This window comes from Oryzias latipes, chromosome 7, assembly GCF_002234675.1.
Source record: "Oryzias latipes chromosome 7, ASM223467v1".
Taxonomy (NCBI): Eukaryota; Metazoa; Chordata; class Actinopteri; order Beloniformes; family Adrianichthyidae; genus Oryzias; species Oryzias latipes.
Window position 1 is genome coordinate 26,083,943 of NC_019865.2, and position 26,065 is coordinate 26,110,007.

Sequence of the window (26,065 nt, forward strand, 5' to 3'; positions counted from 1 at the left end):
AATCAGCACTTTTCATTGAATGATCTTTTTCTCCCCGCATGCACTTGCAGCATCCCACAAAATCCCCTGATGTCTTGATTTATCACTCACATTCGGTATGTTGCACAACTGTTCTGGATTGTACATAAAGTTCTTGCAGGGCTTCACTCAGTTGTCGTTCCATGAAAAATCAAGAAGAGAAGAACTCAATATTGTGTTGATGAACATTTTATCATGATGACAGATGAGCATTGAGGTTCACCCTGCTTACATCACAGGTTTCTCCAGAAAAACAGCAAGTGTGAGTATTGCACTAAGTAGGAGGATTTGCTCTCCTTAATTTTCTACAACACATTTTTAGCAGCACTCAAATGGCAAAAACCACAACATTAAAACTAAAGGGTAAATACACTTTCTTGTTGGTTGATTGTGTTCTTACTGTTTCACTGCTTTAATTTAAATCAGACCCACTTGGATGAAAGTTTTGGTTCTGGTGCTGTTAACATGTTCTTACTTGTCTCATGGGGGAACACATGGAAAAGGAAAAAAAAAAAAGAAGAAAAAAATCGAGCTTAAAACTGCATTTCTGACTCTTATTTAAATTGTTGAGAGTCAGGAGCAGATGAAAAAATGAGGTTTGAAAAAGTTCTTGTGACAAAGAAAATACTCTGGGAGGGCCAGAAGCCCCCTGCTCCGCTCCATTCTGACGCATCCACTTGTAGACAAGTAGATGTACGCCTGTCAAAACTGGATAGCTCCAATGTTACTCGCCATTTTTTTGCACCGCTAATGTTAGCTTGGGCATGTGAGGGGCTGTGGGCTAGCAGGAGAGAGTGTAAACACATAGCTCAGTTATGAGTGACAGGAGGGGGATTCTCCTCAACAACAGTCCCACCCACAACTCAGAGGGGATTTTCTAATAAATGATTGCTGCTATGCAGAAACAGTCTCCTATAAAGCAACACGGTTTCAGATTTTGGCTAAAAAAGACAAGCTTTGCTCCTACTACCAACTGTGTGTATTTAAGGTTTCTTTGACCTTTTCTACAGAGTTATTTCAGGAAACTGTACTATACCAGGGGTCTGTACCATTGTGGCTCTTTGGCTTTGAAGAAAATTAACTGTTTAAATAAAAAGTGTTTTTTGTGTTTTGGTTAATTTATTAATTTTTTAGTTAATTAAGACTTGTCATTCATGTTTAGATTTTTTTACTTGTCGGATAACTGAGTAAAATGGTGGCGACAGGGTAAATTTACAGGAGATTGAGCGTAAAGCACACAGCTGCTGTCCAGAGGCAAAGTCTTTAAATATGAAATATACACGTTAAAATAAAAATATTGGATTCCACGCCACTGTTATGCATAGTAAAGTGATGAAGGTGCACCAAAGTCACATTGAAAATACCATGTTTGACTTGACTTCCTTACATTTTTAATCTATTAAATCTTCTGCAGCAGGAAGATCTTATTTGACACAGTGTGTATTTTATTTTGAAAGGAAATTGTATGTGCCAGTGTTAATTTTTATATAAAAAGTTATTTTTCCAACTATTTTTAATATTTAGAAGCTATACATTTCAAAGGAACTGACACAAGCATAAATAAAAGGCATTTTTCTGAACAGTGAAGTGAGACTTTACGGCTCTCGCTGGGTTCTGGTCAGTGAGGAACTGGTCCAAATGCCTCTTTTAGCTTTAAAGGTTGCAGACTCCTCAACTATACAATAACTTCCAGCACAGATCCCATCACTATATGAGGCTATTTGTCCTAGTCTGCTCTCAGTTGTAAATTGTTTAGCTTCAGCCAACGGACCAGTATATTTCCAACAGGCCGTCTGTTACGTTCACAAACGTACAGGTCTAAGGCGGAGGTGTACGTAACATAGTCACACACAATGGAGGAACTTTTAAAGATTTTATTGAACTTTGAGAAGGGGAGGTAGGGACTAAGGTTGGGCCAAAGGAATGAAATTCATAGAACAAAACCCAGCCTGGCTATCAAAGCACTAAAACTAAAACAGGAAAACAAAAGACTCACTGCCTTATCTATAAAGTGGTGATAAACCATACAAGGGATGGCACCAACCAACTTACCTAGTGTGACTAACAGAAAGCAAGCTGCATGACGTGTACAGGGTACCCTGTCTTACCTGTCCACAAACCTCCCACAATCTCCAACACAACAAGCTCAAACCATTCATCTGGTTGTGATCCAGCAAGAGCTGTCCTCCAGTGGCTCACAGGAGCTTATATGCTGGCCTGGTGGCTGGCTTTGGGGCCTGATTGTGCAGCTGGTCAGGTCTCCACCAGGTGTCTTCACTCAGCTCTTTAAGCACATGCAGAGGAAGGAAACAAAATAAAGACATGAAAAAACCCCTGCATGTAACACCGTCAATGTGTTGCACGTCTGTCCATCATGAACAAACACCATTACGGCTGCTGTAAGGTCCGGGTTAACCAAGCTTCAGTCGGGCTTCATGTTTGCTCATGGCCAGGCTTCTGTCAGGCACCCCCTCCATGTCTGACATGCTGGGCCGTTCTCTTGATTCTACTTATTGGTATTGACTCACAATTCCCTGCAATTGGCAGGAATGCTGATGTCCTGCAGATTTTGGTTGCTGCCTCGACTGACTTTGAAAGAAATGCTGCTCAATGGAGGGTGTCTGTCCAACACCTCCTGTTTAATTCCAAACATGTTTTTGTTATTCTGAAGCAGCGTTTTAGGCTCAATTTTCGTACCCAATAAACAGCAACAATTCAGTGATTGAATTCTATGAGAACCGTTTAACAATTATTTCATTTACCAAAATGAAACCACCACCGTCTGATGGGATTTCGGATTTTAGATAGAAACTGGACTGAGACAGATGAAGCAGCTCAAAGTAACCCTTTATACATATAAGGTTATCCACAATCTGTATACAATAATCAAAACAATAAATAGGAAAGGTTATTAAGGCAACACAAGAATATGAACACACAATGGGAATGTTAAACAATGGTCACCAGTTACATCTGAGGAGGACGGCTGGAGAATACATCCAAGCAGGAACAGGAGGACTTGATGAAGGCTTACATGCAAAGAATGAAGGTCAAAGGCCAGAAGAACATAAATTGAGATTTGTGACTAAACAGAGACCATGACTGTGTTTACAAGCATGTCGATTTCATCCCAAATTAGTTCCTAATCTGAATAAAACAATGCCATGGAGATGCGCTTGTCTGATCGCATTATGCAGAACGAGGTCATGTTCCAGAGTGGCCACATTTGGGATAAAACCAGTGGGATTTGCCAAAGATGTTCTAAACATTTCACTATGAAAATAGTTTATTAGCATTAGCAACAAGAATCAGAGGAAACAAGTCAATACTACTTAGATTTTCTGATTTTTGATGACTCTTTCCAATAAAAGAAACATCGTTTCTAAATTTTTTTCCAGTCTCTCTTTCTACACTGTAATCTTGTATCCAAACTTTCTCTGGATGATCTGGATCTGACAAGTGAGCAAACAAGCTCCACCTGTGGAATGACGAAGACATGTTTGTTTATTCAATCAGGATACAATCATAATGCAATATATTCCATGTATCATAGCAATATTTTTTCAGACCAGGATAAGTGTGTTTATTTATTATTGTATTTTATTTGCCACACTGAAAGTTGCTGACTGAAAGCAACACATTATAATGACAGTTGGGTACCTCTGCTAAACCAACAATTATTGGTCTTAAAGTTAAGTCATAGCAACTGGACTTAAACATCTTTCTTGAAATGTTTTCGCCGCTCATCCAAGTGGCTTCATCAGTCTGGATTAAAAAACTGTGGCAACAGCGTTGATGTCTGAAGTACTAAATTAGACCAAGCCTGAAGCTTTTTCAGGCCATGTCACACAGCCACTATGTACATTTTGCACATTTTCGACGTATAAAATGCCATTTTTTTGTGATACATTTGTGATATATGTAATTCATAATTGTTTATTGTGTTCATCATTCGTCGATGTGCCTATAGGCCAATGGGTCTTTACGTGAATTCAGTTTGGAGCTGTTCAGAAATTTTGGTTGTTGAGAATTACACAATTTACGTGTATTTAACGTAGTTCATGTGCAATTCTTACGTGAATCCTGCACAATTGTGCAGGATTTTTGCGATATGTAAATTTGTGGCTTTCAACAACCACTCCATGTATCTTTAACAGACTTTTCATGAATGCACCATGTATAACTTTTATATCGCGCACATATAACGTTAAAATTATGTAATTGACACACAAGTCACTAATGAAGAGCATATAAACAGCACAATAATCATAGCAATAAGCATAGTTCATGTTCCATGTTATTTAACATGTTCTTTGTGTGGTTTATTCGTACTTCTTTTGTGGTTTTAACGTGGTTTATTCGTGACACATCTGTGAAATGTTCACTTTAAGACCACCACATTTTTTTCACTTTTTTCACACTTATTCATTCAGTATTACCAATTTTCATCTGTGCAATATGTGCAAAATGTATGCAGTGGCTGTTTAACTAGGACAGAACGTGACTCCTGCCAAAAACCATTATTGCAAAACAAAAATATGCACGGATTCAGGGTCTAAATAGATCACCAACTTACAGACGTGTAAACAACACAAACCTTTTTTTTCTGGGGTTGTTCATGATAAAAACATGTCTTTCAGTGAGCACCACAAATCTACTTAGCCCTGAAGCATCATAACCTCAGATCAGTATTCTGAATACTTGCATGGAAGTATTCAGATTCTCCATCCTTTTTCCTGTTCCACAGTGCACTGCATCTTCCGGTTCTTGGAAGTGAGCAGCACAAAGTTCTGACTCTCAGCTGCAGCATTTCCCTGAAACGACTCTCGTCACCATCTCTTTGTAACGACAGTCACTGTGATCGCTTCAGGATTCCTCGCAGAACCACAAACCAGCTGTTTCTACAGCAGCATCAGATTACTAATGTTGAGTTCAAACTTTATGTGTTTGTTCCTCTGCTCAAACTTCATTTTATTCCTCACTCTGATCACATGTCATTAAGTTTAACATGTAAAATGAAAACTGATGTGATCTCTTGCTATTGTTTTGTCTCACGGTGGAAACTGGGCTCAATTTCCGGATCCTGATAAGAAGGCGGGAGGCATGTTTGGGAACAGTCCCGTCATCCCACAGCTCTGAACATCACTGAGATTCAGCTTTGTCCAGGTACAGGACAGGTGTTTGGCTGTGCCAAGGTTGATTCAAAAGAGAAATTAGTTCCACAGCTTTACATGGGTTCCTTCAGGCTGTGGGATCAGTGGGAGTAGCAGCCAAATTGGGTTATTCAGGTTTTGCAGCCATGATTCTTTTGGGCAAGACATCTAACCTCGAGACGCTTCCAATTGTGAGAAAACTCCAAGTTGTATGCTACTACTACTATGTAACACAATGAAGTACACTATAACAATAAGTCAGAGGTATTGTGAAAAACTCAGTGGATGTGGTATCCCCAATGTTTGTTTCACTTCACGGAATTTGGGGGTATTGTATTGTGGTGATAGACAGACACGATTTTGTGTTTTCCTCACAATGGTTTCACTGTCTATAGTATTTCTGACTTACTGGGGCCAAAATTAAAAAATTCTAAAAAAAGAAAATCCTCTTCAATGTTGACCGACGAGCAGCACCATCTGGCCATGGCACATTCAGGTTGAAAGTAGGCAGTCAGATGTTGCAGGTGAACTTATTGTGTCTCTAAGTGTCGTCAGAAGACTTGCATGAAGACATTAAACTACTGGCAGAGTTTGTGACAGACCCAGGAGGGGAGTCCCACGAGTGACTGACGACCACCATGACCAGTACCTAAGGACCTCTGCACTCAGACATGGTTTAGCAAATGCCACACAGCTTCAGGCCCGCTTACCAGATGTGAGGGGTACCAGGGTTTCCAGACAAACCATTCACAACAGCTCCACCTCTTTGACTTGAAAGACAGACGACTGTTGCAGGTGACTCCACCGACACCAAGACACCGTCATGAATGTTTGCAGTGGACAACAAGACCATGTGACCTGGACAATGCGGCAATGGTCTACTGTCCTGTTCACTGATGAGTGACCTCTCACAGAAACTATGGTCGTTAGTATTGATGGAGAAGGTGAGGTGAATGAAAAGTCACAGTCAACATGGCTCCCTGTGGTCGGCTTTGGTAGAGGAGGTGCACTACTCTGGGCAGAGATCAGCGCAAAATTGATTTGGTTATGTAAATAGTCCAGTCACTGCATGTTCTTACCTCAGAGACATCATAGAACCCACCATCATCCCCCAATTCCACCAGCACACCCCCAACTTTCTGTTCATGGATGATAATGCTCCACCACATGGTGCTAGAATTGTCAGTTGGTGAGCCTCATTTGGTCTGACCAGCGATGACCCCTGACCTCAACCCCATAGAGCAAATCTGGGACTGGCTGAAGCAGAGACTGGATGATCGTACCCCAGAGTGACCTGACAGAACTGCATGTAGCACTTATGGAAGAGTGGAACGCATTGCTTCATGAGGCTGGTGAGGAGAATGAAGCTGTCATTGCAACAAATGGTGGAAATACTTGCTATTGACTTGGTCGATTGATGTTATTTGGGGCTATCTTTATTATTTTATTAATTTTCAGGTAATAAAGGTCAAACTAATGAAAACAGTGTTTCCTCTTGTTCCTAATCTGTAATATCAAAGGGTACTTTTACAAATTTCAATACAATTCAGACCAAGTATGAAAAACACTCATTTAATTAACAATATCCCCGACTTATTGTGAGTAGTATGAATGTATTTACTAATGCCACAATCCCAGAGGAAACCATACAAACATTAATCTTCCTCTAAATCCTCTTCCAAACTTTGCTTCCTGTGAGGACCACACACTCAGTCTCTACTGAGACGCACCTCTTTCATCTGTGAAGAATCTGATGAGATCCAGACAGAAGACTTCAGGTTTGTGTTCACACTCCAAAAACCAAAGGAGCTGCGTCTGCTGCAGTGCCTGCTTTGGATTCACTTTTGTGACTCCTGTCATTTCTCTAAAAGTAAAAAAATGTGGATGCAAAAACCTAAAATCCACCCCTCAGCACTTTCAATGCTGGCAGGTTGATGTGTGAACGTGAGCTGTCCCTCTCCTCCTCATTGGTTGAGGTATTATCTATGGTTTGTCGTTCCTACATATGTCATTTATTCAATCTGAAAGCTGCTTAAAACACCTAACCATCTTTAACTGCATTCCTCCATTAATTCCTGCCCACATGCTGCGTCCCGTCGCTGTGGGTTAATCTGCCCCTTCCTCCACGTGAGGCTTAACAGCATGCTCCCCTGCTCTCTTTCATTATTGATAGGCCTATTGACTTGTTTGTCTCTCCTCACTGATGAGAATGATTTACCTCCCTGTTTGTCCTCTCAGTGCTGTGAGAAGAATTTAGATCCAGCTGCACTGAAAGTGTGCAGCTCCACCCTCAGCAATGCTGCTCCCAGCAGGACGGAGCCACGGCACAGAACACGCTCCCTCCTTCTGGATCCCAACCGAGGATCAATACGAAACTGCCATTAGTTCAAGCTTGAGCTTTCTTCAAGCTCAAGGTTAGGCTTTGCATTGCCCACATTATTCCTCGGTGAATTAAAAGTTAAATAAAATCGTAAAAATTAGAAAAAAATACTGATTTAAAGCTTTGGTTCAAATCCCGGCGGGGAGCTTTTTGTGTGTTTTTGCGTGGGTTTTCTCTGGCTCCCTCCCACAGTCCAAAAACCTGCCTCACATGCTAATTGGAGTCTCTAAACTGCTTTAGGTGGGAATGTGAGTGGGCGTGTTTTTTGTCTCCATGTGACCCTACAGTGGGCTGCAGAACTGTCCAGGGTGTACACCACCTTCTCCACTAGCTGGAGAAGGGGGTGGAGAAGGGGGTGTGAGAAGGTGGTGAAGGTGGACAAACAGCTGACAGCAAGCCTGTGAGCCTGAGCAGGACAAAGCTGGTTTAGAAAATTGTTCAAAAAGCTAAAAAAACAAAATCAATGAGAAGACAGTTTCAAAAGCACAGCTCAGAACAAACATGGACGACTGAGTAAAGTTATTGCCCCCTTTGTTTAAAATCAGAAAAACAAATCTGAGGAGCACAGCAGAGGTCAGTATCAGAATAATGGTAAAGGCTTTAGGCCTGCTTCTCTGCTTATAAAATGAGTGGGCATCTTGGAATTTGCAGCTTGTTTTACTCTGGGAGTTAAAGCTGTCAAAAAAAGACAAAAAAAACTAAACACTTTTGTTGACCAAATCTAGAAGACAATCCACATAGAAGTGTCCTTTTCTCTACAGTGCAACGTTACACCTTTTTCTGGCTATGCTGGTACCCATGAAAGATTTTCGTGACACTGGAACCGCACCCTCTGACACTTTGTCATTTCTCTGATATGTCTTTTTGGTGATGCTGGTACCCATTGAATCTCCCTTTTTCGCCTTTCATCAGGGCATGATTTGTTTCCTTCTCCTTCTGATGCTCATGCAGTCAGAGCTTTACTTGGTTCTGCTCGGCTTAACTGGGTTTTGGCTGTTTTCCATCCCAAATAAAAAAAAACTCAATGTGATGTGGACGAGTTCTCTTCTCAAGCCTGAGATGATATCTCCTATAATATAAAACACAACTAACTAGAACGTCAGAAAAGTTAGGATAATATTTTTTTAAATGAAAATGAAAATGAAAATTAAAACTTTTCTAATACAAACAGAATAGAAATAAAGTGTTTTAAGCGATAAATTCCAAACTCAAGTTAAATTCATGTTATATGGACTTCAGACAGGGGTAAATCGTATCCCTTTGTTTTAAAAAAAATAAATCCTGACTTTAGCTTTTTATTTAGTTTTGACTGAAGTCAGATCAGCACCCACAGTCTTCTGAGAAGAAACCATGATGTTGTAAAGCTGAAGTCTGACTTTTCCTTCCCCCGTAATGATCATGGCATGTCTATTCTCCGTCTCCTGTGGACTTTTGGAGGAGCTTAGGGACAATTTTATAACGTTTTAAGCATAACCGTTCACGGTTTAGGGAACCAACTTTTCAGACTGAACTGAAGGCAGCACAGACTTGTTGATATGTTTGTTATTTGACAGTTTTTCTATAATGTGGAACAATAATGAGTCCTGAATCTGCTCAAGGTGAACCCCGTCTGTGACCCAGGATAACTGGGAAAGGCTCCAGCAACCCCCGCAGCCCCGAGCAGGAGGAAGGGAGTGTGGAAAAATGAATGGATGAACGGTCACACGTCTTCATCACCACCTGGTCAAAAAGGAACATTTTTAGAAATTGTTATTTTTTATTATTATTTAAATATTTTTTTAAAAAAAGAAAGAAAAATATATTGATAAAATAATATTAAATGATAAACAATTTACTGAAGTGGAGCTGTCCAAAAAGGAAAGGACCTTCCTAGTTTGGGGTTTTAAACAGAGGTCTGCAACCGTTAACCCTAAAAAAAAACCATTTTGGCCACTTTATTTATGCATTTGTGGTCATTTAAGCAATTTACATATAAAATGTAGCCTTTAAAAATTTCTAGTAATTAAATCATGAAATCATTATATTCTCTATAGTTAACTGTTTCAGTTTTTTTTTTTTTTAACAGCAGCACACACAAGTATAAATTCCACTGTCTGTCCTGCGGCTGCTGCAGAATTACTGGAATTAAAAACACTGAAAGGTCAAAGTAAAACATGACATTTTTTATCAAAAACACTTTGTTGTGCCGTCTTATTTTTCTAATTTTACTGTCACATCCAAACAGGACAGCAGTGGTGTATAATCTTTTATTTTTTATTTAAATCTACACATATAAGTGCAATTCCTGGTATATATTCTAAGAACTTTCCATCTGAACAGCGGCTAGACACTTGTGCAGCAGAAAGTAAGAATATGCATTTTAAGCTTATTCTTATAATAAACCACTCCGACGGTAGATTAAACATTTTAACATCACTTTAGCACTTAAATGACAAACCTTAAATATCTAAAACAAATTAAACACAATTAAAAACCCATTATTTATACAAATCATTGGAACTTTTCTTTAAAGCCAAAGAGCCACAATGGAGGGAGAAAAATGCAGCATGAGACCCCTAACCAAAATTTACACACAGACTTTACATTTAGTCTTATTATGCCACAGACTAATAAAACTCTAACTTGAACTCTGGTGATTGTGGAGTTTTAGGAGCGCAGTCAGCTTATTCTCATGTACAAAACCTCTGAGATGACCTTGGTGACTCAGTGCTTCATCCTGCTGAATGAAGCCATCAGAACCTTCACTATAAAGAGATGCATGAATACCACACTGTGGTTCAAATGGTCTAAATCTCCCATACCATTATACCACCACCAACAGCTTAACCCACAAAGCAGGACAGCATCACACTTTCATGATCTTTAGTACATATTCTGATCAAGTTGAAAGTTCTATCAGTCAGATCAGAGTTTTCTTATCCTCTTTTATTTCATGTCAGATTGCATTTTTGTTGTGTTAACTCACAGGAACTAAGGCCCAGCTGCTCTAAGACTGAGTTGTTTACTGCATACATTGTGACATTCTGTCTATCTTTGCAGTTTGTTAGTTTGTCCATTTCTCTCAAAAGTCCACAAACTGCAAAATAATGGATATTTCCTTAAACTATTTTTTGAATATTGACCATATTGTTGCACCAAACTAACAGCTGTCATCACTAAATGTTGCCATAAAATTAAGTGTTTTTTCTAACAAAATAACCCATCAGGTGTCCCTATTATCAAAACTGTAAGTATGATCTGTTTTCAGTAAGAACTAAAGCTCAGAGGTGGCCTTGTTATTAAAAACACTCCTTAAAATATATTTATTCAAGTATAGCATAATCAAACCATAACCCTAAAACTTGATTTTTTTTCTCAAATTCATACATGGAGTAGTTTTTGATCTCATTGTTAGTTTTGTTATAGATAAATAAATTAGAATGTTTCAGTTGAGGTTCTCATCTCCCTCAGATATTGCTGCTCTGAATGGAGCTGCATCACTATCAAGATCCCTATCTTCACTCTGCCTGCATGATAGCAACAGACTATCCATTCCAACTCTGATATAACGCACCAAATGTTTTAAGATCCTGTCTTTGTGCGCTCGCAGAACTCATGCTATATCGGTAAGGGGACAGATGGCCATCCCTGTTGGTGCGACTCTCCACAGCTTCTCCAAACTAATACGCCCGGCATATGGACGCGCATCACAGGATGGAGACGGGCACCGGGCCCTCAGGAGAGCAAGGAGGTAGAACAGGAGGGGATGCGGAGCCTTTTCCAAAACGCCGGTCCAAGGCCATCGGAAGCACTTTGGAGCAAGACTCTTTAGGAGATTTGCCTTATGTAAATGTTGAAGTTTGAGATAAAGGAGGATGCAGGAACAACGCTGGCAGGAAGTAAACAAAACAGGTGATGCTTAAAGACCCACTGATAAAAATGGTGTTTTGTACGTGTTCTTGAGGCATTTTCCTGATGATGGAGGACATCTAAAAAGAAAATTAAGTATAAAACAGCATTCCTGAGTTTTACCATATTCAAATCGCTGAGAATCAGGAGCAGACGAAAAAAGGCAGTTCAAAAACAAGATCGTTTTTGTGATGTAGAAAATACACTGGGTGGGCCACAAGCTCCTTGTTCTGCTCCATTCTGATGGATCCAAAGATCGATCCATGTACCGGTGTGTCTTTGTTTTCCTTATCTGAGGTGGAATCTGGGTCAAAAATGTACGGCTGGGTGGCTTCAATATTAACCTTTATTTTGGTTGCACTGCTACTGGTAGGTTGGGGGTGTGAGGGGCTGTAAGCTAGCGGGAGAGCATGTACGCAGGGAGCTCTCAGCAACAGGGAGGGGAACTACAGCCGGTCTGCAGAAACCATTATTTTATAAAAGTCCACTGGGAACGCTGTGAAAAAAGATTAAAAGATGATCAGTGGGTCTCCAAACACAATAATAATTTAAGAAATGTTTTATCCTCGTTCAAAGGTATAGAATTAATTGTGGTTTGTGTTGTCTCCATTCCCACATCAGAGTGTTCTTGAGCTTTCCTTCTGCTCTCCCCACACATTTGAAGGAACCGCCCCAGCTGAAGGGATTAGGGGTCCTTCTGAAGGACTATCACAGGGAATTAAAACCTCCAACCAGGGAGGCCAAATCAAATCTGCTGTGTTGATAGCATCACACTCCAGCAGGATGCAGTCAATCTGATTTCAGGCAGAAAGCTTTCTGCTGGGTGTCATGGCTTCAGGTGCTGTCAAAGCCGGACCTCAAACGGCCATCTTGTGGCCTAAAGTGGGATAACAGCTGGATTACAGAAAACAAGGATGTGGACATTTAAATCCATATTATCACTATGACACAAACTGAATTCCCGTTCAAGACAACAAAGCACAAAAAGAAGAATTTTAATTTAAGACTTTAATATTTGGAAAATTAAAAACACAGTTCAAAAACAAGTGCACACAAATTCAATGCAAGGTGTCACATGATATGATATCCGTCAAATGTTGCACTTATGCCAAACCAGCAGCAGGAACTCCACACCGGCAAAAATCACAGCTTCACACAAAATGACTTTTGTCCTGACGGATCAGGTTAGTTCTTAAAAGGTAAAAGCAACTTATAGGACAAGAAACACATTTCTGAAAAGACTGGTCTTCAGCAAATCATCATCAACAGAAGACGACAAACACGGAGCAAAATTATATGAAAACAAACACGTTTTCAATGTGCATACGACTTAAATAAACCCCGAACATATTCAATGAGCGTATTTACAAAGCATTTTTAACACTGATAGACGAGTGATGGCGACAGAAGCAAAAACAAGCAAAAAAAAAAAGTAAATAATTTCAGATACAATAAATGCTGAAATAAAAACAGATGTTAAGGTCAGATCTAGAGGATTTTTTTTCTAATTGAGAATCATGAAGGTTATATCACAATTTCATGGTTTTTCTTTCCAGTTACACTTTTCTAACAGTAGGATCTACACTAAGCAAAGGTCACTGAGTGACACAGAACATAATAAACACAGGTAAGGTGTATGATGGTACCGAGAGTTTCAACCCTGCAATTCTTCCAGCTAAACCCCCCCCACAACAGAAAGGGACACGTTTCAAACACGTCATTATAAGGATGAGTATTTACAGCATCAGGGCAGGTGAATGTCGCGCCCTGGAAGGTGGCTGGCTCAGATCAACACTATTAGAAACCGTCAAGCAACTACATGACCTAAAAGGCCTACATCCAAAAGACAGATCTACGTTTGAGATGCACATTTCCAAAACGACTTTACACCACGCGCTGAGGCTGCCCCCGTCATCACACCGGACAAGTTCAGATACAAAATCACCGTTGGTAAGTGGCGGCACGACACTAAAGACAACAGGAAGTTCAAGGTGCATACAAGTCCCTGGTTGGACTGTCAGAAGTTGGTTTGTGGGATGATGGACAAAAAGGCCGTTGGTGTGCGTGGGGGGGCAGGGCACATGCAAAGATGTCTCACCAACGAAGCAAGCTGCAGTCAGGAAACCTGGTACTCAAATCAAGGCCGAACAGGTCACACCTGTCAGTTTGAGAAATAACCCTTTCATGCACGAGTACGCGGCACTTCCAGCTTCAGCTCCGAACCGGTCTCTGCGGTTCCTCAGTCTCTGGTGACGGCGTGTGTTTTGTTTTTCAGTGATGTCAGGTGCTGAGTGCGCTCGTCCATTCTGTTTTTGTGGGTGTGTGGCTTTGAGTGTGTGTGTGTGTGTGTGTGTGTGAAAGGCTGAATGCGTGCCTCTACATGTGTGTCATAAGGTGTGTACCAGTGTGTCTACAGGTGTGTTTGCTGCTTCGCAAGGTTAGCCAGACTATAGGAAGGCGCTCGGGTTTGCTCGCGGATCCTTCTGGTTCCTGTAGCGCACGGCCAGCCACACCCCCAGGATCTGAAAGAAAAATCATCACGCATCGTTAAAAACAGTACATTATTCAACATTTATCTACACATGAAACTGATCTAAAGGCCCACTCTGAAGAAAATTGTGTTTTTAATCGGGTTTTTAACGTTAACGCGTGTGATTCATTTATAAAAATTAACGCTTTAATGCTTATTAATGTGAATTATTTACACTTCGTGAAGTGTGTTCTTACACTTTGCATCAGAAGATCAGGCTTCCACGGCCAGCTTTAATTATCGAAAATTCACACTTTGTCGGGCATTACCCCGCTTATACCATGGTCACATACGAAAAAAGTAAATATTCCACTACTTTTTAGTACTTTTTCTTGTTATTTTTTCAGTTTAGATCATTTTTTCCACAAAAAGCGGGCTAATTGTTACATGGTGCGGCGGCACGTTGATGAGCCGGCACCGACCTCGGCTGCAGCGGCAAAGGAAAGCGATATATGTGCTGATCGTCACAATAGGTTAAATAAAGCATCAGTTCAGAGAGAGTTCACCTCTTACTGCTTGTTTTTGTCCAGATGAAGAAAACGTTTGTTTTAAAGAAGCCAGTGGAGTGATGCAGAACATTTAATCTATTTGTAGCCAACCTTGGTAAAAGTTCCTGCAACGTGATGCAACAGTCTTTGTTTCTTTGAAGTAATACTGCAAACATCAAAGTCTTTACAGTTCTGCTCATCTTACTGTTGATGTGTTTTGTGCACACAAATGACACTTCTGGGATATCTGAGTTAACAATTTAGAAATCTAAAAACTTCAGACACTAAGAAATAATGTTTTTAATGTTTTTTAATTTTCTCTCTGGCCTGTTTTTGTTCAAAAGCATAAAGATTATTAAGCTCAAAATTCTGTTTGAATATTTTTCTTTAATTCAAATTGTTTTAAAAATGTCGTTTTTAAAAAACAGTTTATTTATGACGTATGTTGTGTTGTCTAAATAAACAGTCCTTTAGTTTAGTTTTATCTTGTTTTATTAGACACACCTTTCATTCAATCTTACAGCTTCCTCGTCTCCTGTCCTTCTCCCTTTCCCGCCCTCTCTATCTGCCTATCTCGCGATAATTCAGGAACTTAACTATACTACATTTTCCTCCCTTGTTTAGAATAAAAACTTCCTACCACATAAATTTTCTTAATAAACAAATCACATTGTTCTCAAACTAAATTTTCTTATAATAAACAAATCACTTTGTTCTCAAATTAAATCAAATTCTTTTCAAATACAGTTGTAACAAAACTTGTCAATAATGAGAACATATACATGTTATTGTTTTGTTTTGTTTTTTTTCTATTTAAGTCTCTCTGTATCTGATGGGCTTTCTGATAACCCGGCCTTTCCTGGTAGTGATGACATCAGATGAAGAGGGGTCACGTTCTGGTGGAATCTCAAGTGCTGGAGTAGTCTCCGCAGTTGACGCATCCTTTGCCTTATGATAGTTTGGTTCACTGCAGGCTGATGAAGGCTCTGGTATGTCAAAGTCAACCTCCAATGGTGTTTTACGAAGATGTTTGACATTCCTGATCACTTTAGATCCATCCTCTGTGTTGACCAGTTCAAATGAGCTGTCAGAGGTGTTCTTCAGCAATACATAGCGAGTCTCTCTGAATGTTGGATCCAGTTTTCCATTTTCCATACTTGCAATATAAACTATATCACCTGCTTTAAAATTGTGCTCCTTGGCTCTGCTGGTCTGGTCAGCGTAGTGTTTCATTTTGGTTTGGTATTCCTTGTGATGCTTTCTTACATCGGTTGCTTTCTCCTTTTCTGTTAGAGGTAGATCTTTTTCAAGATTTGGACATTTAGTGCGGATGTCTCTTCCAAACATTAACATGGCTGGTGTTTCTCCTGAAACAACTACATGAAATCATTGAGACAGGAACATGGCCAAATCCAGTTCCAGTGGTTGGAGGGGTTGGTCTTCATGTAGTGGCTGGTTGAGAACACAGGCGGAGCAGTTTCTGATCAGTCTTTCTACATCTAAGTCCATGTTGGGCCAGTAGAATTTACTCCTTAGATATTGTTTGGTACGAACCACCCCTTGGTGAGTCTCGTGTCCAATCTGCAGTGCTTGTCTTACCATTTCTCTGGGTAGCACTATCCTGTGTCCTCTCAGTAGAAGTCCGTCATATGTACATAACTCTTTTGCACATCTGTTATATGGCTGCAGTTCCACCGGAACTGGATTTGGCCATGTTCCTGTTTCAATGATTTCATGTAGTTGTTTCAGTGTTTCATCCTCAGCTGTTTTCTGCTTTATGTCCTGAAGGCTCATAGCTTGTACTCCATGCATGGTTAATGACAGGACTTTGTCTACATATGTTTCCACATACTCGTTATACTCAGTCTCAGGTAAAGGTAGTAATGTCCTGTTTTCCGACAGAAAAGACACGTCGCTGTCTTTGCACCGCATTCATCTGCTGTGTGAGTGTTCATTCCGCATCTGTGACACTGGGTGTCGCTGTCGGCTCGCTTGTGGCTGCCTTTAGTGTCGCGCGCCGCTCCGGTTGCACATCCGCCATTTGAGCGTGCACTTTTCTTAGTGAAATTCACTTGATTTGACAGCTCTCTTAATGCATTTAGAAACGCATCAACGGTTTCATCAGGGTACTGAGCTCGGAGCCGAAACTTGTGTCGCGTATATTTCTCCGCGGAGTAAAATACGCGTCTAGCACAGCAACAGTCTGAGCATGCGTACCTTTGTCTCCAGGAAGATTGGCAAAAATCCTCTGAGTTGGCGCTCCTATGCAATGCAACAGTGTGGCTCTTCTTACCGAATCTTGTGCATTAATCGTACCACAGGCAATTTCGAAAAATCTATAGGAGTCCATCCATAGGTTATATTCCGTGAATAAGTCTGATGCGCTAAGGTTCAGCGGAACCGGCGGGGCAAGCTGAGCATAGCTTGGTCCTGGTGCAGCTCGTGCAGATCCTTGGAGCTGCTCGTCAGACGACATTGCTGAATTTTCTTTTCTGTCTTCCTTGGCTGGGACGTAAATCCTAATCGTCCTTCTTCTTCATGGGGTCCTTTGAAAAATAATCCTCGTCGCCAATAATGTTGTGTTGTCTAAATAAACAGTCCTTTAGTTTAGTTTTATCTTGTTTTATTAGACACACCTTTCATTCAATCTTCCAGCTTCCTCGTCTCCTGTCCTTCTCCCTTTCCCGCCCTCTCTATCTGCCTATCTCGCGATAATTCAGGAACGTAACTATACTACAACGTAGAAAATATGCTAATAGGCTCCCTGCTCTGCTCCATTCTGATCATCCACTTGCAGACAAATAGATCCGTAAACATTTTTTGGAATCTGGATCAAAGCTGGATAGTAGGGTTGTGCCGATGGACGATGATGGGTGACTGACATCCTGATGGAGAGACCACCATCGTGATGCCACGCCCCCGCCACGTTGCGAGTCGACACCATAAGCCGCGGTTACATGTACAAAATATCTTGATGGGATCAATGGTCAGATTAGAATCCAACCGTGTACATGGGCCCAGAAAAATGTTTTCAGAATATAAAAACGTTCACTAAGGTCACACTTTCCGTCGGAATAAATCATTCGCACATGCGCAGTAGGGTTTGAAAACCGGAAGGATATAAATTCCGCCGAGCGGCTTTTTTTTTCAAACTTTATTGAATGTAACAATTCAATACAAAACAATATTAAACAGCGCCGAGCGGCTATATACATTGACATGTCAGCTCGGTAAAATACGAGATGATCTTCTAAACGTGCTTTTAATAATGTTATGGTTATTAAGAAACACCTGTTCGCTCATCATTTGAATTTTAATCCGTGTGGTCAGTACGGTCAGTGCTTTTTCTGAACGAAGCCAGGGTTAGCAGTATGCTAACACAGGCTAACAACATTAGCTTTGGGTGGTGCTGCTTGCTGGCTGCACGTAAACATGTAAGAATAACATCAGCCTTTATTTAGTCGGGACACGACTGGAAACACAAATCCGCGTGATTTTGACTGTTTTCTAAGGACTGAGCGACATTTCTGCTTTGAAGCTCAAACCACTGTGTGTGCTGACGATCCGAGCTGTGCTCAGACACACACTTTTAGACCCGGTTCTGAGTTCTGTAGCTCGTACCTCCAGAGCTGCGGGACGGATCGCAGTCTTAAATCTCCCACACATACCACTCATGTAACAAAGCACCCCCCCCCCCTTCCCCTCAAACACAAAGCTGGAAGTCCGCGCTCCGCCGGTCCACTTCACTAGTTAAGTGCGGGGGCGGATTACTTCTTTCTTGTCTATTTTGTTTGTTACTTTTTTTGTTAAAGTCACTTCCCTCGGTTTATACTGGATCATCGCGGATGAGTCATTAGTTGGGAAATAAAATGAAAAAAGCAAAAAAACGAAAAGCAGTTGTATAAGAACGAAAAATGTAAAAATAGCCCCCCCCCCCCCCCCCCCCCCCCCCCCGACGATGTCATCGTCCATCCCGATGGTTGACAGCAACCATCGTCAACGGCCAATTTAAGGGACATCGCCCAACCCTACTGGATAGCTCCAATAATTAGTGTCATTTTTGTTGCACTAACAATGCCAGGTTGGGGTTGTGAGGGGCTGTAAGCTAGCAGGAGAGCATGTAAACAGAGAGCTCTCTGCAACAGCGAGGAAGGGAGGGGGCTCCGTTCCAACAGTCCCACCCACAACTCCAGAGGTGAATTTCAGTAGAAAAATACCGCTGCTCTGCAAAAACTATATTCTAGAAAAACTGCATAATCATAGCTGACAGACCACTGGGAACGATTTCACTACAGACCAAAAGAAGACTGGAGTGGGACTTTAAGTTTACGTCACAAAGGCTGTAAATAAAACAATGTGAGGAGATCCAGGCATAAAGGCAAACATATCAAGGAGAACAGTATTGATTAGGGTTTAAGCTGCAGTATTGAGTTCCCACACACTCCTGGACCTTTGCTGCAATGCTGAAAGCATCACCACTTCATGAGCTCAAAGCAGCAGCTCCACACTTTTAGCTTCACAGCTAACAGTTACGACCAACTCAGACCCAACAATATTTTAAAAAAAACAAAAAAAAAACGGCGCCACAACCTGCAAATTCATTCATCGTTAATCTATGCTCCAAAAAGTGATGAAATTTACAGGTTTTTTTTAACACAGAGGCTTATTTGAGGTTTAATGGCAGCAAATTTTAGTCATGTTGATCACAAAATGATGCAAAAGTAAACAGAAAATGTCACTAAGAGGTTTTAGGTTAGTTATCAAAATCTCTTAGTACCAACAAGAAATTCTCAAAGTCATTTCCCTGTCAGCTTGTTGTTTGCACTCAACTGTCATTATGATGTATTCATGTTCCCGCTATCATTTAATCCAGTGGTTGATCCTCTTCTCGCCTTTTTTGCTCCACAATTTAGACTTTTCTGTTACTTCCTGTCATGCTTCGTTAATATTTCCTGTGTGCCGCCTCTGCCTTACACCTATACAAATACACTGCTTTATATCTAATTTATGCTATATTTAATATTTTTAATAATTCAAACAGGTCTGATTTCACAGAGGTTCAGGACTCTAAGAAACCAAAAGCTTAAGTGAAAATTTCTTGACATTTCTGACCAATGTTACATTCTGGAAACATTTTCAGACCTAATTCAACACGTTCTACCGTAAATCTGTCGATGAATAAGTAAATAAAATCACACAGCAGGTTTTATTCACATTTCTGCCTTTTTTGGCCAAACCCAGCAGTGTTCAGTTTACTGTCAAAAAGCAAAAGAACCCCAAGATTTAGGTAAAAACCCTAAACTATTTAGAATTTGGTTCAAGTTGACTAATAAAGTCCACCTCTGAAAGACATGACGCGTTCCTTTCAGAGATAACAGCCAGCACGTCGGCTGGACTTACCTCTGAGAAGCTGAAGAAGAGGCCGACGCCGCCGAGGATTTTCAGGACCTCCGTTGCATGATTCAGCATCTTTTCCCCGCAGGTGGGACAGCTTCGTTTTAGTTTGCACGGCTGCAGTGAAAGAGGCAAACACACAAAGAAATCCTCCTAGGTATGACTCGATAGTTTTCCTGCTAAGCCAGAATCTTCCACTGAAATCTACTTCAGAAATGTTTTTTTTTTAACTTACAGCAGGACAGTTTCTCAAATCCGTGTCAAATGTGCTGTCGGTGACGTTGAGCAGCCCACAGCAGTTCAGCTGGCTCTCCAGGTCTGTCTTAGTGTTGTTTTCTAGGATCCCCCAGGCTGATTTCAGAAGCCCTTCCTGTAACAACAAAAACAACAAAATAAAGCAAACAAAAACAAAAAAACAGAAATGTTCTGCTTAGCGTGAAAAGAAAAGCCCTCTTACCTGCTGTCCTCGGTTCATTGCTAAGCAGGAACAGGAAACTCCGAATTGAAATAAGAAAACGATGAAGAGGATGACCATGTACTGGGAGAAACGTTTAGGAAACAACACTGGACCAGCGTGAAAAGGAGGAAATGACGGCTTTGTCAAATCAGCATTTCTTAATTTGAAACAGTCATTTGTGTTTTTTTATATTTCCTCTCATCAGGTTTATGTGTGCAGACCTGAGGAACCAACTAGAATAACTGTGCTTACATCTTACACAGCAAATCTAGTTTGTCCCAAAACAAGACCCAAAAATAGTTTTAAGGCCGTCAACAATTTGCTAAAGTAAAACCTAATAAATATAAACATTCGACAAAAAAGAATTCATGAATCCACTGTGTTCTAAAGAGGAAAACTTGAGATTTATTAAAAACTGAATTATATATTCACTGAAAATCTATCAAACGCAATGCATTGTGGTCTATATTTGCTGATCTGGTGAGCATCGATACACACTGGGTTTTTGCAGAGACTTCTGGGAATTTCCATGGGGCACTTATACAGTGCACAACTCCGTCACAACCAGAGGCTTTTTTTTTTTTTTGCAGCATGCAAACATGCAGAAAGGATACAAAGAAAAGCATGACTTGGTGGTGGTGAATGGCTCCGATGAGCCCCACAATTGCAATGAGCAGCAGGAACACACCCACCGCTATGACCCCCCCAATGATGTGGATGCTGGACACCAAGCCGAAACCCTTACCCCACGCTGCCACTGCGATGAGCAGCAGCCCCACCATCTACAGGAAGCACAGACGTTTATTAGTCAAAGGCAGCGGAGGAAAGACCAAAGAGCAACACACAACCAAAGCGGGGAGGTCTCTACTGGCTACTTTCATCCTGCCGCCCATCAGACACAAGTCTGTATTGTTTTTTCATTTTTTCAAATTTCAACCTTCACATTTAAAAGTGACAACACAGTTACCTTTATTTCAAACAAATAAAACATGAAATGTTTTTGAAGAGCTTATAAGATGGAGAAGAGATGGAGAACACAGGAGGCAGTGGATCCTCTATCAAGCACACATAAGTTGTGGAGTCTTATTCACAAGGAACCCCTGATGGTGGACAAAGCTGCCTTCTTCAGTATGAGGACGCTTCAAATCCATTCTCCACCAGGAGTTGACGGTTAAAAGGATTTCTTGCTCCATTTACTCAAAGATTTAGGCAATCCCACCATCTCAGCTGTGGTCAGTCCCAATAAGGCATTTGTTCTGATTTGTTAAAAGAATGTTTTATACAATCTTAATAAATGTTATCAACTAAAACGTTTCCACTGTGACAGCACGAGGATCATGTAGGATTGTGCTTTAACACCATTCAGCTGATATACCGATACTCTGGGCACAGAGGATCCAGAAGTATTTCAAATGAGACCCGAAACTGAGGCGCACAAAACCACACAAGCGAAACAGGAAGATGACCACCACAGAAAGACAGTTTTATTCAATGTTACAAGAATGTACGATTCTGGATTTAAGCATGTTGTAACTCACGTGTCAACAAATATGTTTCCCATTCTATCCTGTCATGAAGTAACAGAGGATACCTAATGCACTCTTAAAGTGTGAAGGCTTCAAACAGGAACCTGTGTTAATGCAGATGGACATTTAATCAATATATATAAGCCTGTATATTAAATCGAAAATGTATCGTCATTGCAACATCAGCCAATGCGATATGCATATCACAAAAGATGGCCTAAACTGGGATAAATGGTTACTTTGAATGTTTACACTCACGCTAAAAGAATTTCATGGCAGCTTGAAGTATTTAGCAAGTCAAATAGAGCCCTTTACACATTTGACTTATGGGATGGACCCCTAGATGTCGTTGAGCAATCGAATGGAGCCTCCTATCTGGACAAGGGTTATTTTGGAGTACAAATTGTACAAAATGTTGGATTTTATTTCAATAAACTTCAAATGGAAATGGTTATTTTTTGTTTTGCCATTTGTTCATGTCTCCCAAGTAATATCATCATCGCAATATTCATCACTAATATAACACACTGCAAGTTTTCCTCATATCATGCAGCCCTCATCAAGATGTAAATCAACGTTTTTTTTGAAATACCATTTACACTGAAAGTGAATACTCATTTTCTTTAAAGCAACTTCAGTGAGTAGAAAAAACTCCTGACCTGCGCAAGTATTTTAACTGATTTAAATCTATTCTTTAGACACTTCTCTAGTGTAAGCACATTATGGGCATTTAAAAATAGAAACTAAATGCATGAAAAGAGTTGTTTCTTTTTTAGATGACTTATGCTCAACATGCAACTCCAATCAAAGAATAATAGAAATAGAAACGTGGCGATAATTCAATATTAATTATGAAACGAGTCGTAAATATTGCAGAACGATTACATTATGAACTGAGTATGTCTAAAGCAAACTGGGGCTTAAGCAAGCATGATTACAAATGCAAGGGCAGCCACAAAAGATAAGACAAATAACTGATAGGCCGCGTAGAATACTGCAAGGTTGATTTATGCAGCGCTTATTACCCCACAAATGAAATAATTAAAAGAATGTGTGGGAACAACATGCTCTGAATTTTCTTTAATCCAATTTCTTTTTCCAACACACATCAGCGACAAAAATGTGACGCACGGCTTGAAATTATGGCATATTACACCCAAACTTAAGTCTAAAACAGAACGATAACCCAGTTACTAAAACATGTGGGGGTCGAGTTAAGAGCTGGATGCGCAAACCAAACAGTTCTGAATGCTGAAAGGGAAAATAAATTAATAAAGGAACTAGCAACTTCCTGCAGCCGTTACATCAGCATCAATGAAACATTTGACCATCTGCTTAACTTCATAAGCTTAAATGTGCTCCTTTGCCAAGTAAAGTCACAAAGATTTTATCTTAAAAGCACAGAACATGTTTTGCAATTAGCATCAGCTGATAAGTTATGAATCCTCAGTTCAGTGAGTAGCTTATCATTCGTTAAACAACCGTGTCTGAACAGGGACAAGATGCTACTCTCCCATGAAAAGGTCAAAGTACAGCGCTACAGCGAGCAAACTAAGCAAGTGTTGAAAATGAGTCAAGAACTGTTTGATGCATTAGGAAAAATGGTACAGGAGACAGGTGTATGGATTCTATGTAAAAGACTGTCATAATACTTTCATTACAAGATCAGTTACATTTGAGTAGGGGTGAATGATTTCCGGGATTTGGGGCAGCTTGAGTGGACATGATCATCTCTGACGAAAGAGTCCCTTTTGTGGCAACCGATTGAAGAAGATGAATTATGGGTTTCAAGCTTAGCAGTGACTCAGGAAGCATGAGACATCACTTACTCACGAGTATGTCATTCACTTCCCATCGGTCTCACGTAAACAACAGTGGGATGAGATCAGTTCAACTGCAGATGCCGTTTTTTCACCGAAGTTTAGCAAGAAGGCTAAAGAGAAGTACAAGCTAATACACTGACTGACTGAGAAAGACAAAGAGCGACGGCAGAGGCTAGATTTATTTCGAGGAGCGGATCCAGAAGATGACAATCATCAGTGTTAGCGTCTGTTAGCTAACATGACCCACATTGTCGCTATAGGACTCTCAACGTCTTGTGAAAACGACCCAATTCCTATAGCAGTGAATGAAATGTGATTAATAACTAACTCAACATATTCACGCATGTCACTGTCAGGTTCATTCACTGGATCAGGCAGCCGGCCTAGTTTCTAACGGTAATCTCTATGCGTGTAATGGCGACAGCTAGCTAACAAGCTAACTGCGACTACTTCCAACGTTTTCTTTGCGGGAAACTCAACTACAACACCAAAGGCTTGATTTAAAATACGGTACATACCAGTCACCAGTGGGATGGAGTCAGAGAGTAGATGCAGTAAAAAAATGAACATACAACATGCATGTGGATCATCAGTAATGCGCGCTGTGGCTAGCTTGTCACCTAGCTTACATCTAGCATCACTGCGCTTGCTAGCTAGCTAGCTGAGTTTAACAAATGCAGCTGGAACTCAACATTTATATTGAACACTCACCATGTAAACCACGTTAAGAGAACAGAGCGCATTTTTGGAGCAGGTGAAACCGCCACAAACCATATTAGAATATTTGGCTGTCACGGCTCAACACCAGTGATGTAAGGATGGCTATTGGAGCGGCTCTGAATAGCGCTGGAGTCTGCCCGGACACACACAGCGAAGAAGGCGTGTCCAAATGCGTCTGCACTGGCGGTGACGTCACCTCAGTGACTCCTTTTCATTTTTTTCCCCTTCTTTTTTTGAGTATTGCTGCAACTGTTGCAACACCGCCATCTACCGGTGTGTGCAAGGAATCGCTTCTTGTGCAAACCCACTCCAATGAAAACCGTGTTTTTGGTGTTATCATGTTCTTGATGATCTTGTGGCTCTTCTTTCATGATGGACGCAAAGGAAAGAAAGTTTAAAATATCATGCCTGATTTGTGAATCGAAAAAATGCATTTGGAAAAAGCCTGTAGCAGTGACGTCAGTACTGAGGGGTGGGGGGCACAACCTCCCTGCTCTGCTCCATTCTGATTCATCCAATCGCAGCCAAATAGATCCATGTACGTCTTGGTTTTCCTCGTCCGAACTGGCTGTTGGCTCAAATCTGTATGGCTGGATATTGCTCGCCATGTATGTTGCCCCAGTAATGTTTGGTTTGAGATGGGAGGAGCTGTAAGCTAACAGGATAGAAATAAAGGTATAATGGGAAATGATGGCAAGCTCCACGGGTCAGAGATGAATTTCTAATGAACTGCTGCCGCTCTGCAGAAACTGACACTGTTTTTTTTTTGTTTTGCCAAAAAAGAGCCTGATCATAATTAAAAGACAAGTGCTTTGAAAACAGATCAAAAGATGACTGGAGTGGGTTTTTTAAGGAAAACAATGTTAAAATATTTATTTTCACAAACTCAGCACTATAAATAAAATTTCTTTTTGTTTTATTTGAGCCACAAAGCCAAAAAAAGTAAAAGATTGTTTAACCTGGTTGGGCCAGATGACCCCAGTAGTGATGTGAGGAAACCTTAGCTTTTCATGTTGTACCACCTGTGACAGCATTGCAGTGCTGTTTTTATTCATTTGACAACCTTTTAAATCTTTACATAAATATGAAAACAGTAACTTTAAAACAACATGAAAAGTTAAAATGGTTGGAAGATTGTAGAAAGGATTTAAGCAGCAAATGCCCAACTAAAAAAAAAAAAAAGATTAATTACACAATTAAAAAGCGCAGCATTGTGCTATCTGTGCCTTGCTCATTTGGGGTTTTTCACCTCTGCAAAACATTTAACTGAACAGTTTTTACAGAACAATCTGAACAGATGCCATTCATAACAAGATGAGCTGCGACTCTGGGATCTTGGGACTTATAAAAATGATAATACTACTGACATTATAGTAGTAATAATAACGATAAATTCTGGTCTAGTTAATAAGAAAAAATTGTATGTATAATGCGAAAAAAGGTTTGATTGCATTTCTTAAGGATGAAAAAACAAGATTTTCTTCAACAAAAGTCCCCTGTATTAAATTTTCCCAGGGGTACACTTAAGTTTATTGGAAAACCACTGACTTCATGAGTGGTATGTGATAAAATGTGCAGAAATTCTTTAAGTGTTTTTTCTTTTTTTATTAAGCTTTAAAAAACCCATAACTGCATCATTCTGACGTTTACAACACGACGACACAAAGACGCAGGTCAAATCTGATACT

The 26,065-nt window shown here is 40.4% G+C and overlaps 1 protein-coding gene across 1 annotated transcript; it reads right to left on the reverse strand.

The window, feature by feature from the left end:
- Positions 1 to 12,429: 12,429 nt before the first annotated feature.
- Positions 12,430 to 24,546, reverse strand: LOC101169288 (tetraspanin-31). Its single transcript, XM_004071019.4, has 6 exons — positions 24,369 to 24,546; positions 20,923 to 21,090; positions 20,309 to 20,389; positions 20,087 to 20,221; positions 19,858 to 19,968; positions 12,430 to 13,961 (listed from the first exon to the last, which is right to left on the reverse strand). Exons 1-6 carry the CDS (start codon positions 24,429 to 24,431, stop codon positions 13,887 to 13,889), a joined length of 633 nt encoding a protein of 210 aa, XP_004071067.2. The 5' UTR covers positions 24,432 to 24,546; the 3' UTR covers positions 12,430 to 13,886.
- Positions 24,547 to 26,065: the final 1,519 nt, after the last annotated feature.